Raw genomic sequence first — 16,191 nt, forward strand, 5'->3', positions numbered from 1 at the left:
TCCCTGCCTTTCATAATTCGTGACTTATTTCTTCCTTGAATTACGCTGCTTTGTGACACCCTATAAACACACAACCCCGGCTAGCCTGGGTCTCCAGGCCCACGACACCGACAACCTGTTGGATTCACCCAAGCCCTGCAGATGGAACTGAAACGATCTGAGGTCATAAGGTAGGCACATCTCAAATAGGTTCTTAGAATGTTCTGAGCGGTACAACTGCCGAGGTGGTAGCAATTGTCGAGGCCTCTGACCACTCCAGCTGTTCTGAAGGGGACAGTGTCAAATGGATACAGAGATATGCATATAGGTGATATTTGCGGACAGGTAATAACTAACAACACCTTTCATTTTTATGGTAGCTTAGGGTTTACCAAGTACTTTTACGCACATTACTTCTTTTTATCATCACTAACGAGACAGAATCAGGATGGGGCTGAAGATAACTGGGTACAGATTATTTCTTTTTCTTTTCCACATGAGATGGCCTAGCTGAGAAAGGAAGTTGTTTTAAGCCGGAGTACACGCCTGAAGGAGGCCCCTCCTCCAGGCTCCTTCTTTTGCAGGGCAGAGCACCCCAATGGCTGTCCCTTTGTCTTGCCCCCAGGGCACTTGGCTGAATCCACACTAGTCCCAGCCTGTCTCCTAAGGCCTGCTTCAGGACTACTGAATGGGAAATCCAAGGCTAGAGCTCTGTGTTACGGTCACGTTCATTTCTTTGGTAAAACACCCAACACCCGCTGCGTCTTCCGACTCTGGGCAGCTGCCGTCACAGCCTCGGAAAGGTCCCTCCATGAACTGCTCCTATAACATGGTTGGACTGTTCTGTTGGCCCGGAACCCTAGAACACGGATACCTCGAAAAGACGGCTTGAATGTAGATCCCTTTCTGGTTTTCGAGGTTCCAATTCACACAGCTCCTTTTCCTTCTCTTTTTTACCTTCATCTTCATGTGTAGGGCTTAGAGGTGAAGAGATAGCAGGGAAAAAGTCAGGTTTAGAGTGTTTAGATCACAGTGTGCCCCCCTGCCCACTTTAATGAAATGAATGGAAAAAATGAATTTAAACAGACATCAATAATCCCTCTTCTCTCCCCACCTTCTTCTAAGATGAGGATCAGGTCACCCATTAGATCATCTCGTTGAGTTTCTATCTGCTCCAGTCAATGCCAGAACGAATCCCTGCTTCAAATCTCCCTAGGAACTCGCCATTGACTATAGGATAAAATATAAGCCCATTGTGATCTTACCGCAACCTTTCTTTCCAACCTCGTCTCCCTTTGCTCCTTCCCTCCACTTTTGCTCTAGACTCTCACATTCCCCAAACCTACCAGCCTAGTTCAAACAGTTCTTCCTTTTATCTTTTTAAGTTTTTTTCCTTTTTTTGGCGGGGGCGGGGGGGAGTAGAGACAGGATCCCAAGCAGGCTCCGTGAAGTCAACGCAGACCCTGACGCGGGGCTCGATCTCACGACCATGAGATCATGACCCGAACTGAAGTCTAGAGTCCGATGCTTAACCGACAGTCACCCAGGTGCCCTGCAAATCTCCCTTTTTATTTACTATTTCCCTTATCAGACATGCCTTCCACATCTTCTATTGCTGGAAAACATGGCGGCAATTTGTTCTCAATGTGTCTGCATTTCTCCGAATCGTACCTCCGAGAATCCTTTCCCGATTCTCCCAGTCCTACCTTCTTATCTGCTGCCCCAATAACTTGTCCTTCCATCTTGTACCTTAACCCATTGTCTATGGATCTGCCTTTAGTTCGTTCACTTTGCCTTGTAAACTAACAAGTTACAAGGAGGCAGAGCTCTGTGATTTCTGTATCCCAGCACTAGTGCCGTGTAATCCATGGCAGCAATAGCACAGTCCTGGCACAGAGTGGTACTTAGTATTCCCGAAGGAAACGAATGACCGCCGTGCACGAGAATACAGATGGCAGCTGCACCGGAGGGAGTGTAAGAGAGGCAGGGTGGACGGTGTCACGAAGAACCGGGACAGAGGACCAAGGGACAGAATGCTGGAGAACATCAACACCCATATGAGAACTTCTGCTTCTGGCTTAGTGAAACAGATTTACAGCCACAATTATATGGAAGGCAGAAGGAGAGGAGCCCTCAAAGAAAATCAGAGAGGGGCCACCACGGGAGGAAAAGCACCAGAGAGAGCGCTGTTCTGAACGACAACGGCAAGAGTTTTAAGGAATTTCCTTCATGCATCTCATAACTGAGCACACACGCCCACCTTTGAGGCCATGTGCTAGTTCTGTGATGATCAGGGGCTGTGAAGGAGGGCTGGGTTCTAATCCCCACCATCCCCCTTTCTGCAAGTCTAAGACTTACCTGTCTAAAAAATCAAATTGTATCATTTATAAATGAATGGTCACAGTGCCAATCTCCACGGTTACCATGAGAATGAAATGTGATAAAAATGTTGAAAGCCTAGCACTGTTCAGAGCACATAATGGGCCCTCAATAATTGTCGGTGTACTTTTCTTCATGGAAGCATTTGCTATGTCAGAAGTACCCGATTCTCATGTTCTCACCGCACACTGCTGGTATTTCTCCTAAAGCATTACCTGCCTTGTTGACATTATGTTCTTTGTAACCTATCTTCCTGTCCCTCAGGCCCTTGTCTGGTACTTTCTACACAACTGGACCTCCGTAAATGGTTATCAAATCCAATTCGATATTGTGACTTCTAGGGAGACTATAAGGAAATGGGGTATGTTATCCCTGCTTTGAAACTTGTAATTCCCCCCGATCTATAGTATAAAGTCTAAATCTGTGCCATCCAATAGTGACTACTATCCAGGTGTGGCTCTTGAGCACTTGAAATGTATCAGGTTCAAAATGAGCTGGAAGTATAAAACATATCTGGATCTTGAAGACTTGGCATGAATACAATACTATAAAATACCTCAGTATTGGTTACATGTTGAAAGAATATTTTGGTATACTGGGATCAATGAAATACATTAGTTTCACCTGTTTCTTTTTACTTTTTAACATACGGCTTCTAGAAAACTCTTAAATGACATCTGTGGTTTGCCTTATAGTTCCATCGGATGGGGCTGGTCTAAATGGCAAATAGACAGCGTGGGCCCTCCTGGATCCCGCTCTGTACGTGCCCCTGGCTTCGTTCCTGCTGCTCCCACACTGCACCTTATGCTCGGGCCTGATCTTTGTTTGTGGCTTCCTGGACCAGCCTCACTGTTGAACAGTATGTCTTTGCTCCTACTTTTCCTTGGGCCTAGAACATACATTCCGACATTTTCACCTGGCCAATTCCTACAGGTCTTTCAAGAATAAACTCAACTGTCAACTCTTCAAGAAGGGGGGCCCAGAGCCTCATCTCTGGGCTTCTATAACCTCTTAGCAGTGATTATATTATATTGCAAAGTCCTACTTATGTGGTCATCTGCCTCCAAACAGCTCCTGACCCCCAGCCATTCTGGCCTCCACGCCCATCTTGAACCAAAGGCAGAGAATATATTCTATTCATTTTTGTACTTCAGAATCTAGCAGCATCTGAACAGAGGTAAAGCTCAATAAACAGTGAACGAATCACTCGACATGTGCTTACCAAGTGCCCAGCACCCTGCTAGAGGGTAATTATGGGGACCATGAATTGAGGCAGGCAGGCCAGAACTCAAGGAGAAACATGAAACGGGCTTCCCCTATGATCCATTGCTTGCGTTCGTATCCTCGGTCAGAAAATTTTGATACTTCTTCAGAGTTCACTGACCATGTTTACCCTAATGTATTAAAAATAACTCCAGGGGAAGAGTGACAGACTCTGAAGAGGCGGGTAAGAGGCCGGTAATGCCTTTGCCAAGACCGTGCTCTGAACCTACCAGTAAAAGAGATTTTAGCAATACCAAGACCAAGACAACATGGGCCCTCCTCACAAGGAGCTCTGACGGGAAGGAGGTAGAGGAGAGTGAGGATGAACTGGCATGTTAGCAAATAAATGACATACAGCGATGTCAGCGCCAACTTGTGACCTTACAGGGAAGGGGCTGGGTACTTCTCTCTGAAGGAGGGGAATTGGGAAGGCTTCTTACAGGAAGGGTGTCTGGTGGTCGATGTTTGCCAGATCATCAAGTTGGGGAGTAAAGGCACAGAGACTCAAAACAGCACGCTGGATTTTGGAAACTAAGGTCTTGGGGAGTCACGTGATCGTTTTATGCCTATTTGTGTGACTCCCACAATCCAGGAGCCCCTGAGGGTAGTGGTCATATCGCACCACTGCTGCAGTCCCCGCAGTTACAAAGTGACTGGCTAGTGACGTGGGGTTCTCAGTAAGTGTTTGCTGATGAGTTTGGCGTGGGCTAGAACAAGGCAGGAGGCAAAGGCCGGGCAGGAGCCCTGAGCACCTTCTCTGTACCAGGCACCTTGCAGGGCACGAGGGAGGCTGAACCAGGCCAGTTTGCCCAGCTGGTCATTGAGGAAAACTAGTTCAGTCATCAGAGGGTCAGTGGTTGGATAAATGTTTTTCCATTTGAAGGTAAAACTCACCTAAATTCTCCACGGAGACCACTCTTCCAAGGCTGAAAGTAAAGAGGAAACTGGTCATTTTCATAAATCAGTCCAAACCATGCCTTTGTTGTTTGGCTACAGCCCATTAGAGACTTGAGCAAAAGATGAGGTGAGGCCCGAGGACAGAGCAAAGGCAGACACAGACAACAGAAATTTCCAGGAACCATGAGAGGAAAACAAGCACCCCCAAAGCTACGGCACACGCCAGAAGAAATGTGTAATTTGCTTAGAAGAACTCATTGTCCTCTGCATGCTTTTCCAGGAAGGCCTCTGTAGAGGAACGACTTTCTGGTCACTTGAGGAAATATGTGCTTGGGATATTGGGGCAATGTTTCAGTGGGCAGAAGTGGTAAATGAATATGTAAGCCATGCTGGGGACTCTCCCTTGCTGGTCGTGCCCCACCTTGATCCAAAGTCAGCTCTCATATGATCTAGATTTGGCTCTGTTAAAATTACGTCCCAGTGACCACAACAGAGCTCCTCGTTTATTCAGTCGTCACACAGATCTGATTCATTCATTATTCTGAACCTAGACAAGAATACTGAAGAAAACAGAAAATATCTAAGCCTCGAAAATGCTGCCACCAAAACCAGCCTCATAGCTCATTTACCCTCCTTTGAGGGTAACCCCACAAGCCTTCATTCGGGGACTACTGGTTTTTCTTTTCTTTTTTTTTTTTAATTTTTTTTTCCAACGTTTTTTATTTATTTTTGGGACAGAGAGAGACAGAGCATGAATGGGGGAGGGGCAGAGAGACAGGGAGACACAGAATCGGAAACAGGCTCCAGGCTCTGAGCCATCAGCCCAGAGCCCGACGCGGGGCTCGAACCCACAGACCGTGAGATCGTGACCTGGCTGAAGTCGGACGCTTAACCGACTGCGCCACTCAGGCGCCCCAATTTTCCATAGAATTCTAACAAACTGGATGGCAGCACAGGTAAAATAACACGTCAGACGGACCTCCGCTGCGTTACTCACAGGCTGTTTTCTCTCTCTGAGCCTTAAGTTCTCACCTGGGAAATGAAGCAGAGATACTACCTCGGCGGGGAACACTGAGGATTAAGTGCTCCCACATTTGCACCGGTGCCTGACACACAGTAAGGACTCGGCACGTGCTTTTCCACGTGAAAGACTCTCTTCCAGACAGAAAGGTATTGACAAAGAAATCCTAACTGTCCGACAGGAGACAGCAAACACCCTTGTGGTGGTCGGATGTGAAGGGATCTAGCTCCGAACACCTAACAAGGGCCCAAAAGCATTTCACCAAGAAGAGCGTGAACTATGCCCCCTCAGTCCATTATGTTCCAGAGGATTCCACGTCATCAAGAAAAGGTGAAGTCAGATTCCACCCACCCAGTTAAGAATACTGAGATCAACAGGGGCGCCTGGGTGGCGCAGTGGGTTAAGCATCCGACTCTTGGTCTTGGCTCACGGCACGATCTCACGGTTCATGAGTTCGAGCCCCACATCGGGCTCTGCACTGATGGTGTGGAGCCTGCCTGAGATTCTGTCTCTCCTTCTCTCTGGGCCTCTCCTGCTTGTGCTTTCTCTCCCTCTCCCGCCCTCCCTCCCTCCCCCCCCTCTCAAAATAAATAAAAACGAATACTGAGTGAACACAATTCATGTCTCTAAGACTTAAAAGTTAAAAATACTTTCAAGCTTTTAAAATTTTGAATCGATTTAGCTATTTATGGATTTCACCTGTGCAGAAAAGTTTATCATTTGGTGATGCTGCCAGATAACTGAAGCCAGTTTTTTTTTTGGTTTGTTTCTGGAAGCTTTTTAAAATCAGAATGGTTCTACCCTTGTTAATAAGAACAACAATCATTTATACTTTTCTAGCTATAAAGCGTACCCACTAACGAACAGTCCTTTGCAGCAAGTGTAAGAAAGCAAGCAGAAAGATGTAAGATTTGACTAAATGAAACCAATAAGAAAAGAGTAAACTTTAACTGACCCACAACATGAAGTTAGCACCTACTGTGTGCCAGGCACTTACCTACTCTGAGTTCTCCCAGCGATGATGAACCCCCTTATTTACTGAGCATCTACTACAGAAGATATGGTAACCACAAGGCATATGCTTCCTGTCCTTACAGAGAATACACATTTTACACAGACATAACTGGGGCTCATGACTGCAACAGAAGCCAGCACTTACTATTAAACTGTTCACCTGAATTTACCTTATTCTCATTCCTATAATGACCCCAGATGCTGGTACTTCTTTTTTATTTAAAAAAATTTTTTTAATATGATTATTTAAATTTTTTTTAATGTTTATTTATTTTTGAGAGACAGAAACAGAGTGTGAGCGGGGGAGGGGCAGAGAGAGAGAGAGAGAGAGAGAGAGAGAGAGAGAGAGAAAGACACAGAATCTGAAGAGGCTCCAGGCTCTGACCTGTCAGCACAGAGCCTGATGCAGGACTAGAACTCACAGACTGTGAGATCATGACCTGAGCCAAAGTCGGATGCTTCACCCACTGAGCCACCCAGGCACCCATGGGTACTTCTATTATCTCTATTTTACAGGTGAGGAAATGGAGGTTCAAGATCACACAGCCAGGGGCTGGGATTGAGGCCAGCAGTGATTCTGCCTGAACCCTAATCAAGCTGTTCCAAGGTGGCACCTACACTGTGCCCACGAGGAGCCAGAAAATGTGCCTTCAAAGGGCTGGTCATTCTCGTGAAAACACAGATATGCGCATTTGGCTTGTGCCACAGCAGTCCTCTCTCTGAAGGGACAGTTATTAAAGGCCGGTTGATGCTGGCCGCCATAGATAAGGGGCTTAGAATGGATTGGGACCAGATTCTCTCCCCCTTCCACATTTTCTATCTTTGTTATTACAGGCCTTAGGCTACAGAATCTTAACAGCTGGAGTCTTGGAAAACCCTCAGGAATCAGGGGAAAACCAAAAGCAAAGGCTTTTCTCCTTGCTCATAAAAACAAAATACAATCAATTCTGTATACCTGTTGTAGTTATAAAGTTGGTAAAAAGAGCAAACAATACCTTTCGCAGTTCTTCAATTTCGACTTCGTAAGTTGCTAAAATAAATACGAAAAACATTCTATCAAAGGCAGTGTATTCACCCATTCCGTACAGCACCCAGGATTCAAGCGATTGCGCAAGACTGCAGAGCTCAGTTTTCTCAGCCTTCAGAACTCGGATCTGTGTGAGGCTTTGTCTACACGGTCTGGGAAACTCTCGGGTCACTGATCAGGGCTTTAATCCCTGTGGGGATTTCCAGGATGGAATAGAGAGTCAGTGAAAACACTTGAAACAACTTTCAGTGTCCTGTTTTGGTTAACAGATGTGCACCCAAAGCTTAGGAGAGAGCACGGAAATTTCGTGGTAGCCGTAAGAAGAGGAACTTGGGAGGGAAGGGAAAAAAGGACGCCCCCTCCAAAAAAAAAAAAAAAAAAAAGCCTAAATCTAACTTCAACAAAATGAACTCCATAGCACAGTTATAAATGTTTTACTCTATGACAGTTTTGTTTCCTTAGTATCTTTTTTTTTTATTATTTTTGAGAGAGAGAGAGAGGGAGGGGAGGGAGAATGGACGGACACAGGCAGGGTAGGGGCAGAGAGAGAGAGGGAGACACAGAATCTGAAGCAGGCTCCAGTCAGAGCAGAGCCCCATGCAGGGCTCCATCTCACTAACGATGAGATCACGACCTGAGCTGAAGTAGGACACTTAACTGATTGCGCCACCCAGGCACCCCCTCCTTAGCACCTCTTGAAAAGAGGAGACTGGCCACCAGCTAAGGTTGGAATTCCTTTCGATTGTTTCCGAGAGTTCTGTGGAACGTATTGAGTGATGTGATCCCAACCTTAATGATTAGCAAACGCCAAGGAGTGGCAAGAATGTGGGTTCACAGCCCAGTCCCGCCACTTGCCATCTATGGGATTGCAGACAAATTCCTTCATTTTCTCGAGTCTCGGTGTGCTCATTTGAGAAAGGTAGTCAATGGGAAACCTCCTTACACAGTTAATGGGGAGGTTAAAGGAGATGATGTAAGAAATGGAACATACTTAGCAGAGCACCAGACATTGTATAGAAAGTGATGGGTTTTTTGATAAATTTGCTTATTTGAATTTTCTTTCTTGAAATGTCATCTATAAAAGTTTTTTCCTTCCTGCTAATGAATATATGGGCATAATAGGTAGGGCTCTCCCTGTGTTTCTTTTCTTTCTTGCTGCTAGGGTCCTAAAGGTTTTGTTTAAAAAACTGACCAAACAATATGTTGCATTTCTCAGCCACCATCATTCTACACAGGTAGTCCATTGATAAAAGAAATGAAATCCTAGGCTTTCTTTAGGGATTGCCTACAAGTGACTACTGAACAAAGACCTAAGATTCTCTATGTATGATTAATACTATGTGCTTCAACGTGAGTACCTGTACACTTTTACTTTTTACTGATTTTTGAATCAAAAGGTATTACACCTTGCTATTGCTTGCTTTAAAACCTTTGTTTAGCCATTAATACATTACAATCATATTTGCTTATGATGCAATTTACTCCATGCCCATTCCAAGTATGGCTTTTCCAATTTTAAAAATGATAATTTCCCTCCCCTAACTTATTTACTAGTTTTTGCTTTTCAAAGAATTAATAAATCACAATCTTCTTGCTTCTCGTTGCCACCTGGGGAGAGGGGAGATATTAGTATCCTGTCTTAGAGATGGGGAAACCGAGGCTCAGAGGAATCTTACTTGCCAAGGCTAGGACACAAAAGTACACACGGAGTAAATGATGCGTTCATAACCTGACGATGCTCTTTAACAAAGTGGAGGTGCCCCAATGATAAGTTTTGCCATCACAACTTGCTCCTAAGGTAGGAATATAAAGGACAAAGGACTGTACCCCGAGGGGTTAGGAAGGGACTAGGACATAACAGGAAGATGCAGCCCACAGCACTGGAGCCCTCTCTCTCCACTGAAGATCTTTATCCCAGCTGGGGGAAAAGAACCTATCAGAAGATGGTCTTTGGCACCCTCCAACGGCCCGTACCATAAAATGACCACAGCCTTTGGCTTTTTCTCCACGTGCTCTCTGTGTGGCCTTGGAAAACCAGGAGGTGAGAGCACTATTACCAGTATACAGAAACAAGAAGCAGCAGTGGCTAATAGTTTTTACACTTACAGATAGCAGGCACTAAGCTAACTGTGTAAATGCGTGATTTCACTTAATTCGTACAGTGATCACCAGTGATACATTTCACTAATGAGGAAGCAGATGCCCAGAGAGTGACATTACTTTCCCAAGGTCATTCAGTTAGCAAATGGCCTTCAAACTTCCTTCCAGCCATGATTCATTCATTTAAATCGAATAGCACCCACAATGATGGGTAGAACTCTTATTAATGTTATCCTCAAGGGTTTCTAGTACTCCTCAGGAAGCACAGTCTGAATGGCTGGTCTAAATGACCTCTGAGGACAATTCTGCAGAGCTTCTAGAAAAGCTTAAACCCTGCTTACCCCAGTTCTATACAAAAGGGCAAAGCCTCAGAAAGGCTTGGAGCTATGTGTTGAGCTATGCAACCCAGAGGGGATGGTCTTGTAACATCTTGTTAGTCTAAGTATTTATCTTCCTTGAGAAATTGTAAATGTTATGAAATTTTCTGATTTTATTGTGTCCATTGCTAGGATATAGAAATAGGATTTTTTTAATGTCCATTTTGTATCCCGTAACCTTATTGAATTCATTTACCAGTTCTAAGAATTTTTGTTTTTGCGGGGGGGAAATTCCTTGGGATTTTCTACCTAGACAATCCTGTGATCTGCAAATAAGGACAGTTTAATTCTTTGATTTGTATACCATTCATTTCCTTTTCTTGACTTATTGCATTGGCTAGAACTTCTAGCAAATGTTGAATAGGTGCAGTTAAGAGTGGACATCCTTGCCTTGTTGCCAATCTCAGGGGGAAAGTATTCAGTACCTCTCCATTAAGCATCATGTTAGCTGTAGGCTTTTTTGCAAATGCTTTTTTTCAAGTTGAGGAAGTTCCTCTCTATTCCTGTTTTTCTGAGGAAAAAGTTATCATGGGTGTTGAATCAGTCAAATGCTTTTTTTTTTTTTTTTGGAGTTGCTATCGAGATCACGTTGCTTTTACTTTTTTTTTTTTGCTTTAATTTTATTTTTTTTATTTTTTTTTATTTATATATGAAATTTATTGTCAAATTGGTTTCCATACAACACCCAGTGCTCATCCCAAAAGGTGCCCTCCTCAATACCCATCACCCACCCTCTCCTCCCTCCCACCCCCCATCAACCCTTAGTTTGTTCTCAGTTCTCAACAGTTTCTTATGCTTTGGCTCTCTCCCACTCTAACCTCTTTTTTTTTTTTTTTTCCTTCCCCTCCCCCATGGGTTCCTGTTAAGTTTCTCAGGATCCACATAAGAGTGAAACCATATGGTATCTGTCTTTCTCTGTATGGCTTATTTCACTTAGCATCACACTCTCCAGTTCCATCCACGTTGCTACAAAAGGCCATATTTCATTTTTTCTCATTGCCACGTAGTATTCCATAGTGTATATAAACCACAATTTCTTTATCCATTCATCAGTTGATGGACATTTAGGCTCTTTCCATAATTTGGCTATTGTTGAGAGTGCTGCTATGAACATTGGGGTACAAGTGCCCCTATGCATCAGTACTCCTGTGTCCCTTGGATAAATTCCTAGCAGTGCTATTGCTGGTCATAGGGTAGGTCTATTTTTAATTTTCTGAGGAACCTCCACACTGCTTTCCAGAGTGGCTGCACCAATTTGCATTCCCACCAACAGTGCAAGAGGGTTCCCGTTTCTCCACATCCTCTCCAGCATCTATAGTCTCCTGATTTGTTCATTTTGGCCACTCTGACTGGCGTGAGGTGATACCTGAGTGTGGTTTTGATTTGTATTTCCCTGATAAGGAGCGACGCTGAACATCTTTTCATGTGCCTGTTGGCCATCCGGATGTCTTCTTTAGAGAAGTGTCTATTCATGTTTTCTGCCCATTTCTTCACTGGGTTATTTGCTTTTCGGGTGTGGAGTTTGGTGAGCTCTTTATAGATTTTGGATACTAGCCCTTTGTCCGATATGTCATTTGCAAATATCTTTTCCCATTCCGTTGGTTGCCTTTTAGTTTTGTTGGTTGTTTCCTTTGCTGTGCAGAAGCTTTTTATCTTCATAAGGTCCCAGGAATTCACTTTTGCTTTTAATTCCCTTGCCTTTGGGGATGTATCGAGTAAGAGATTGCTACGGCTGAGGTCAGAGAGGTCTTTTCCTGCTTTCTCCTCTAAGGTTTTGATGGTTTCCTGTCTCACATTCAGGTCCTTTATCCATTTTGAGTTTATTTTTGTGAATGGTGTGAGAAAGTGGTCTAGTTTCAACCTTCTGCATGTTGCTGTCCAGTTCTCCCAGCACCATTTGTTAAAGAGACTGTCTTTTTTCCATTGGATGTTCTTTCCTGCTTTGTCAAAGATGAGTTGGCCATACGTTTGTGGGTCTAGTTCTGGGGTTTCTATTCTATTCCATTGGTCTATGTGTCTGTTTTTGTGCCAAGTCAAATGCTTTTTTTGCACAGATTGAGATGATTGTGATTTTTCTTCTTTAGGCTGTCAATAAGGATTTCATGGATTAATTTTTGAATATTGAACCAGCTTTATCCCTGAAATAAACAACATTTGATTATGGTATAATTCTACTTTATATTTTGCTGAATTCTATTTTCTAATATTTTGCTAAGGATTTTTCTGACTATACTCACAAAACATGTTAATCTGCAGTATTATTCTTGTGGTCTCTGTCTAGGTCTGGTATCGGTAACATCAGCTTCTTAAAATGAATCAGCAAGTGTTTCCTCCTCTTCCATTTTTCTTGAAAACACTGTGTAGAATTGGTGTTAATTCATTTTTAAACATTTGACAGAATTTTCCAGTGAAAAGTCCCTAGAATTTGAGATAGCCTTTTTTGGGAATTTAGTTTTTTATTTACCAATTTATTTATTTAAAAATTTTAATTCAAGTATTGTTGACACAGTGTTATAGCTTTTTGGGGGGAGTTTTAAAATAATGGATTCAAAGTCCTTAGCAGTCACAGGGCTATTCAAATGATTTATACTAGGTTACTTGAGGTACTGTGAGCTTTTTGTAGAACTGTTCCTTCTTCAAGTTGTCAACTTTAGACGTGTAAAATTGTTCATAATATCCTTACTGCCCTTTTGATGTCTGCAGGGTTTGTAATGGTATCTCTGTTTCATTCTTGATATCGTTCATTTGTGTCTTCTTTCTCTCTTTCTTTGTTACTCTTGCTAGACATTTGTCAATTTTATTGATCTTTTCAAGGAACAAGCTTTTGCTTTCATTGATTTTCTCTATTGCTTTTCTGTTTTCAATTTCATTTATTTCTGTTCTTGATCTTTCTTTTGTTCATTCCCCTTGTTTTAGATTTATTTTTCTCTTTTTCTGTGTTGAGGTAAGATCTTAGATTTAAAGATTTTCCTATTTTTTAGTGTAAACATTTAGTGCTATTAATTTCTCCTCTGCATTCCTCAGGCTATGTCCCACAGATTTTTATGTATTTTCATTTTCATTAAGTTCAATATATATTTTGGTCACCCTTGAGACTTTCTGACCCATGGATTACTTAGAAAGGTGTGATTTTGGTTCTAAGTGTTTAGAGAGTTTTCTGTTATCTTTTGGTTACTGATTTCCAGTTTGATTACATTGTGAAAATACACTATGATTTCAAGTTTTCAAAATGTGTTGCGATTTGTTTTATGGCCAGAATATAGTCTATCTTTGTATATGTTTATGGGTGCTTGAAAGTATATGTATTCTGCTCCTGTTGTGCATTCTATAGATATCAGTTAGATCTTGTTGCTTGATGGTGTGGCTGAATTCTTCTGTATCCTTAATGATTTTCTGAGTAGGTGTTCTGTCAATGTGGAGAGAGGGGTGTTAAAGTCTCAAACTATGAGCCTATTTGTCTATTTCTTCTTTCGGTTTCTGCTTCACATATATTACAGCTCTGCAGCTCGGTGAACACACATTTAGGATTGTTCTGTCTTCTTGATGGATCGACCCTTTTCTTATTACATAATGTCCTTCTGAATCTCTCATAATTTTCTGTGCTCTGAAGTTTACTTTATCTGTTATTAATATAGCCATACCTACATTCTTTGGATTAAATTTACATCTGCCAATCCCTTTCTTTTCATTGGCATATTTAGACAATTTACATTTAATGTAATTAATGCAATCATTGATATGTTAGGGCTTAAGTCAGCCTTTTTTATTTTTTGTTTATTCTGTTTTTTGCTCTTCTGAGATTTCCTGTTTTCTTATGGGTTACTTGAGCATTTTTTTTGAATTATTTTTTATCTGTAGTGTTTTTTAAATTATATCTCACTATATACCTGTTTTAGTGGTTGTTCTATGGATTACACTATATGTACACATAACTTATCACAGTCTACTGGTGTGGACATTTTATCAGTTAATGTGAAGTATAGAAACCTTACTTCCTTTTACATCCCTTAACCCTTTCCTTATAATGGTCTTACATATTTCTTTTATATACATTTAGAACTACATCAGACAATGTTAACAGTTTTTGCTTCAACCAGCAAACATAATTTAGAAAATTCAAAAGAAGAAAAGTGTGTCACATTTACTCACATTTGTATTCTTTTCCATTGTTTTTTCTCCTGAACTGATGGTCCAAGATCCTTCCTTTTATCATTTCTTTTCTGTTTAGAAAGCTTCCTTTAGCCATTCTTTCGGGATAGGTCTGCTCTAACAAATTTTCTTAGTTTTCCTTCATTTGAGAATGTCTTGATTTCCCCTTCAATCTTCAAGGATATTTTCACTGGTAATAGGATTCTGGATTGATAGTTCTTTTCTTCTTGCACTTGAAAAATGTTGTGCCACTTCCTTCTAGCTTTCAAGGTTTCTGAGGAGAAATTCAGTCATTCAAAATTGTTTTCCACCTATAGGTAATATATCATTTCTTTGCTACTTTCAAGAGGTTTACTTTTTATTTTTAGAAGTTTGATTATGTTTTTGTGTCGATCAGGTTTATCTTCTTTGGGGTTTTCTTGGCTTCTTCAATCTTTTATGCCTTTTACCAAATTTGGGAAGTTTTCAGTTATCATTTCTTCAAGTACTTCTTCAGTAGCATCCTTTCCCCAATCTTTCCAGTACTACAATTTAAGTCACAGTCCCACAGGTCCTTGAATCTCTGCTCATCACCCCTCCCCCAATCGCTTTTCTCCATGCTGTTCAGATCGGATACTTTCTATCATTTCTTTCAAGTTCATGGATTCTTCTCTTCTCCTCATTCTGCTGCTGAGCCCATCCAGTAAGCTTTTTACTTTTTATTGTATTCTTCACTTCTAACGTTTCTGTTTCTTTTTTTTTTTTTACATCTTCCATTTCTTTGCAGAGACATTCCATTTCTTCCAAAAATAAAATAAAACTCTATTTTGTGTGTTTCAGTCATGTTCATAATTACTCAAGCATTTTTTAAATGTTTTTTACCTTGAGAGAGAGAGAAGGGGGGGGCAGAGGAAGAGGGAGAGAGAGAGAATCCCAAGCAGGCTCCACGGTGTCAGCAGAGAGCCTGGAGTGGGGCTTGATCCCACAAACCAAAATCAGGACTGAGTCACTCAACAGACTGAGCCAGCCAGGCGCCCCAACACTGAACTATTTTTGTTAACTGCTTTAAAGTCTCTGTCAGAATATTCTACTACTTCAGTCATCTCAATGTTGGCATCTACTGATCACCTCTTTTCATTCAAGTTTACACTCTCCTGGCTCTTGGTATGATGAATACTTTTCTATTGACACCATGGGCATTTTAAGTATTATGTTAGGAGACTCTGGATATCATTGGAAGCTTCTATTTTATTTGGTTTTTCCCGGTGGCAGAAATGGGGGTGACTCTTTTCTGTCGGGTGAGGGAACACATCCAGGTTCCCCACTTCCTGGCCTCCTGATAACGCAGATGAGGGAGAGGTTCTTCACGACTGCTGGGCAGGACTGGGCACTCCAGTTCCGCACTCAGCTTCTGCTGATAAGGCTGGGAGTGGTAGGAGTGCTTGCTATTATTCCCCATTTGGCATCCTTACTGCTGGGTAGTTGTCCAAGTCCTGACTCTCCGCTAGGTTTTCTCTAACACCATCCCAAGCGGGAAAAGAAAGGGCACCTTGTTATTGCTTGATGGGCGGGAGACTGGAATACAAGCTCCCCACGCGGTCTTCACGGACGTCCACTGTAGGTGAAGTGTCTTTTACTCCTGGCAGGGATGGAAGTCCCAGCTTCTGACCTGACTTCCTCTGATACCACCTCAGCAGAGCTGTTGGGATGTGTACTGCAGCCTCATGAGGGTGTCTTAGGCTCCCCATTCAGCATTGGCTGGTAGGACGGAGCCACAGTTTTTTCTGTGACGTTTGGCGGGAGAGGAACAGTTATTGTCTTGAGGCGTTCTGTATTTTCTAGGCTGCCCCTTTTCTGGTCCTTTGGCTAGACAGAACAGGCTCTTGCTGGACCTCTTTCTGTTTGTGCTCACTGGTGTTTCCGGACTGCCAACTTCTTCACCTCCAACTCTGAGATAAATGAGGCAAGAAGAAAACACAAGGAACTCACCACCTACTCGTCCTTGG

The 16,191-nt window shown here is 42.4% G+C and overlaps 1 protein-coding gene and 1 long non-coding RNA gene across 6 annotated transcripts in view; one reads left to right on the plus strand and one right to left on the minus strand.

The window, feature by feature from the left end:
- FYB2 (FYN binding protein 2) overlaps positions 1 to 16,191 on the minus strand; it is a 130,236-nt gene that overhangs the window by 38,983 nt on the left and 75,062 nt on the right. For all 5 annotated transcript variants that reach the window (XR_015254733.1, XM_086717094.1, XM_086717096.1 and 2 more), the window contains exons 6-8: positions 7,549 to 7,583; positions 4,516 to 4,547; positions 854 to 956 (exon numbers count right to left, since the gene is read on the minus strand). Coding sequence is in view for 4 of the 5 variants with exons in the window: in XM_086717094.1 (XP_086573220.1) it covers positions 854 to 956; positions 4,516 to 4,547; positions 7,549 to 7,583 (170 nt within the window). In the remaining variant the exon portion in view is untranslated. The remainder of the gene's footprint in view (positions 1 to 853; positions 957 to 4,515; positions 4,548 to 7,548; positions 7,584 to 16,191) is intronic.
- On the plus strand, positions 187 to 3,564 carry LOC147578047 (uncharacterized). Its single transcript, XR_015254734.1, has 2 exons — positions 187 to 324; positions 3,054 to 3,564. It is a non-coding gene; the product is annotated as an uncharacterized LOC147578047 (long non-coding RNA).

The sequence above is a fragment of the Puma concolor genome, chromosome C1, assembly GCF_028749965.1.
Source record: "Puma concolor isolate L17-30 chromosome C1, mPumCon1.1.hap2, whole genome shotgun sequence".
Lineage (NCBI taxonomy): Eukaryota > Metazoa > Chordata > Mammalia > Carnivora > Felidae > Puma > Puma concolor.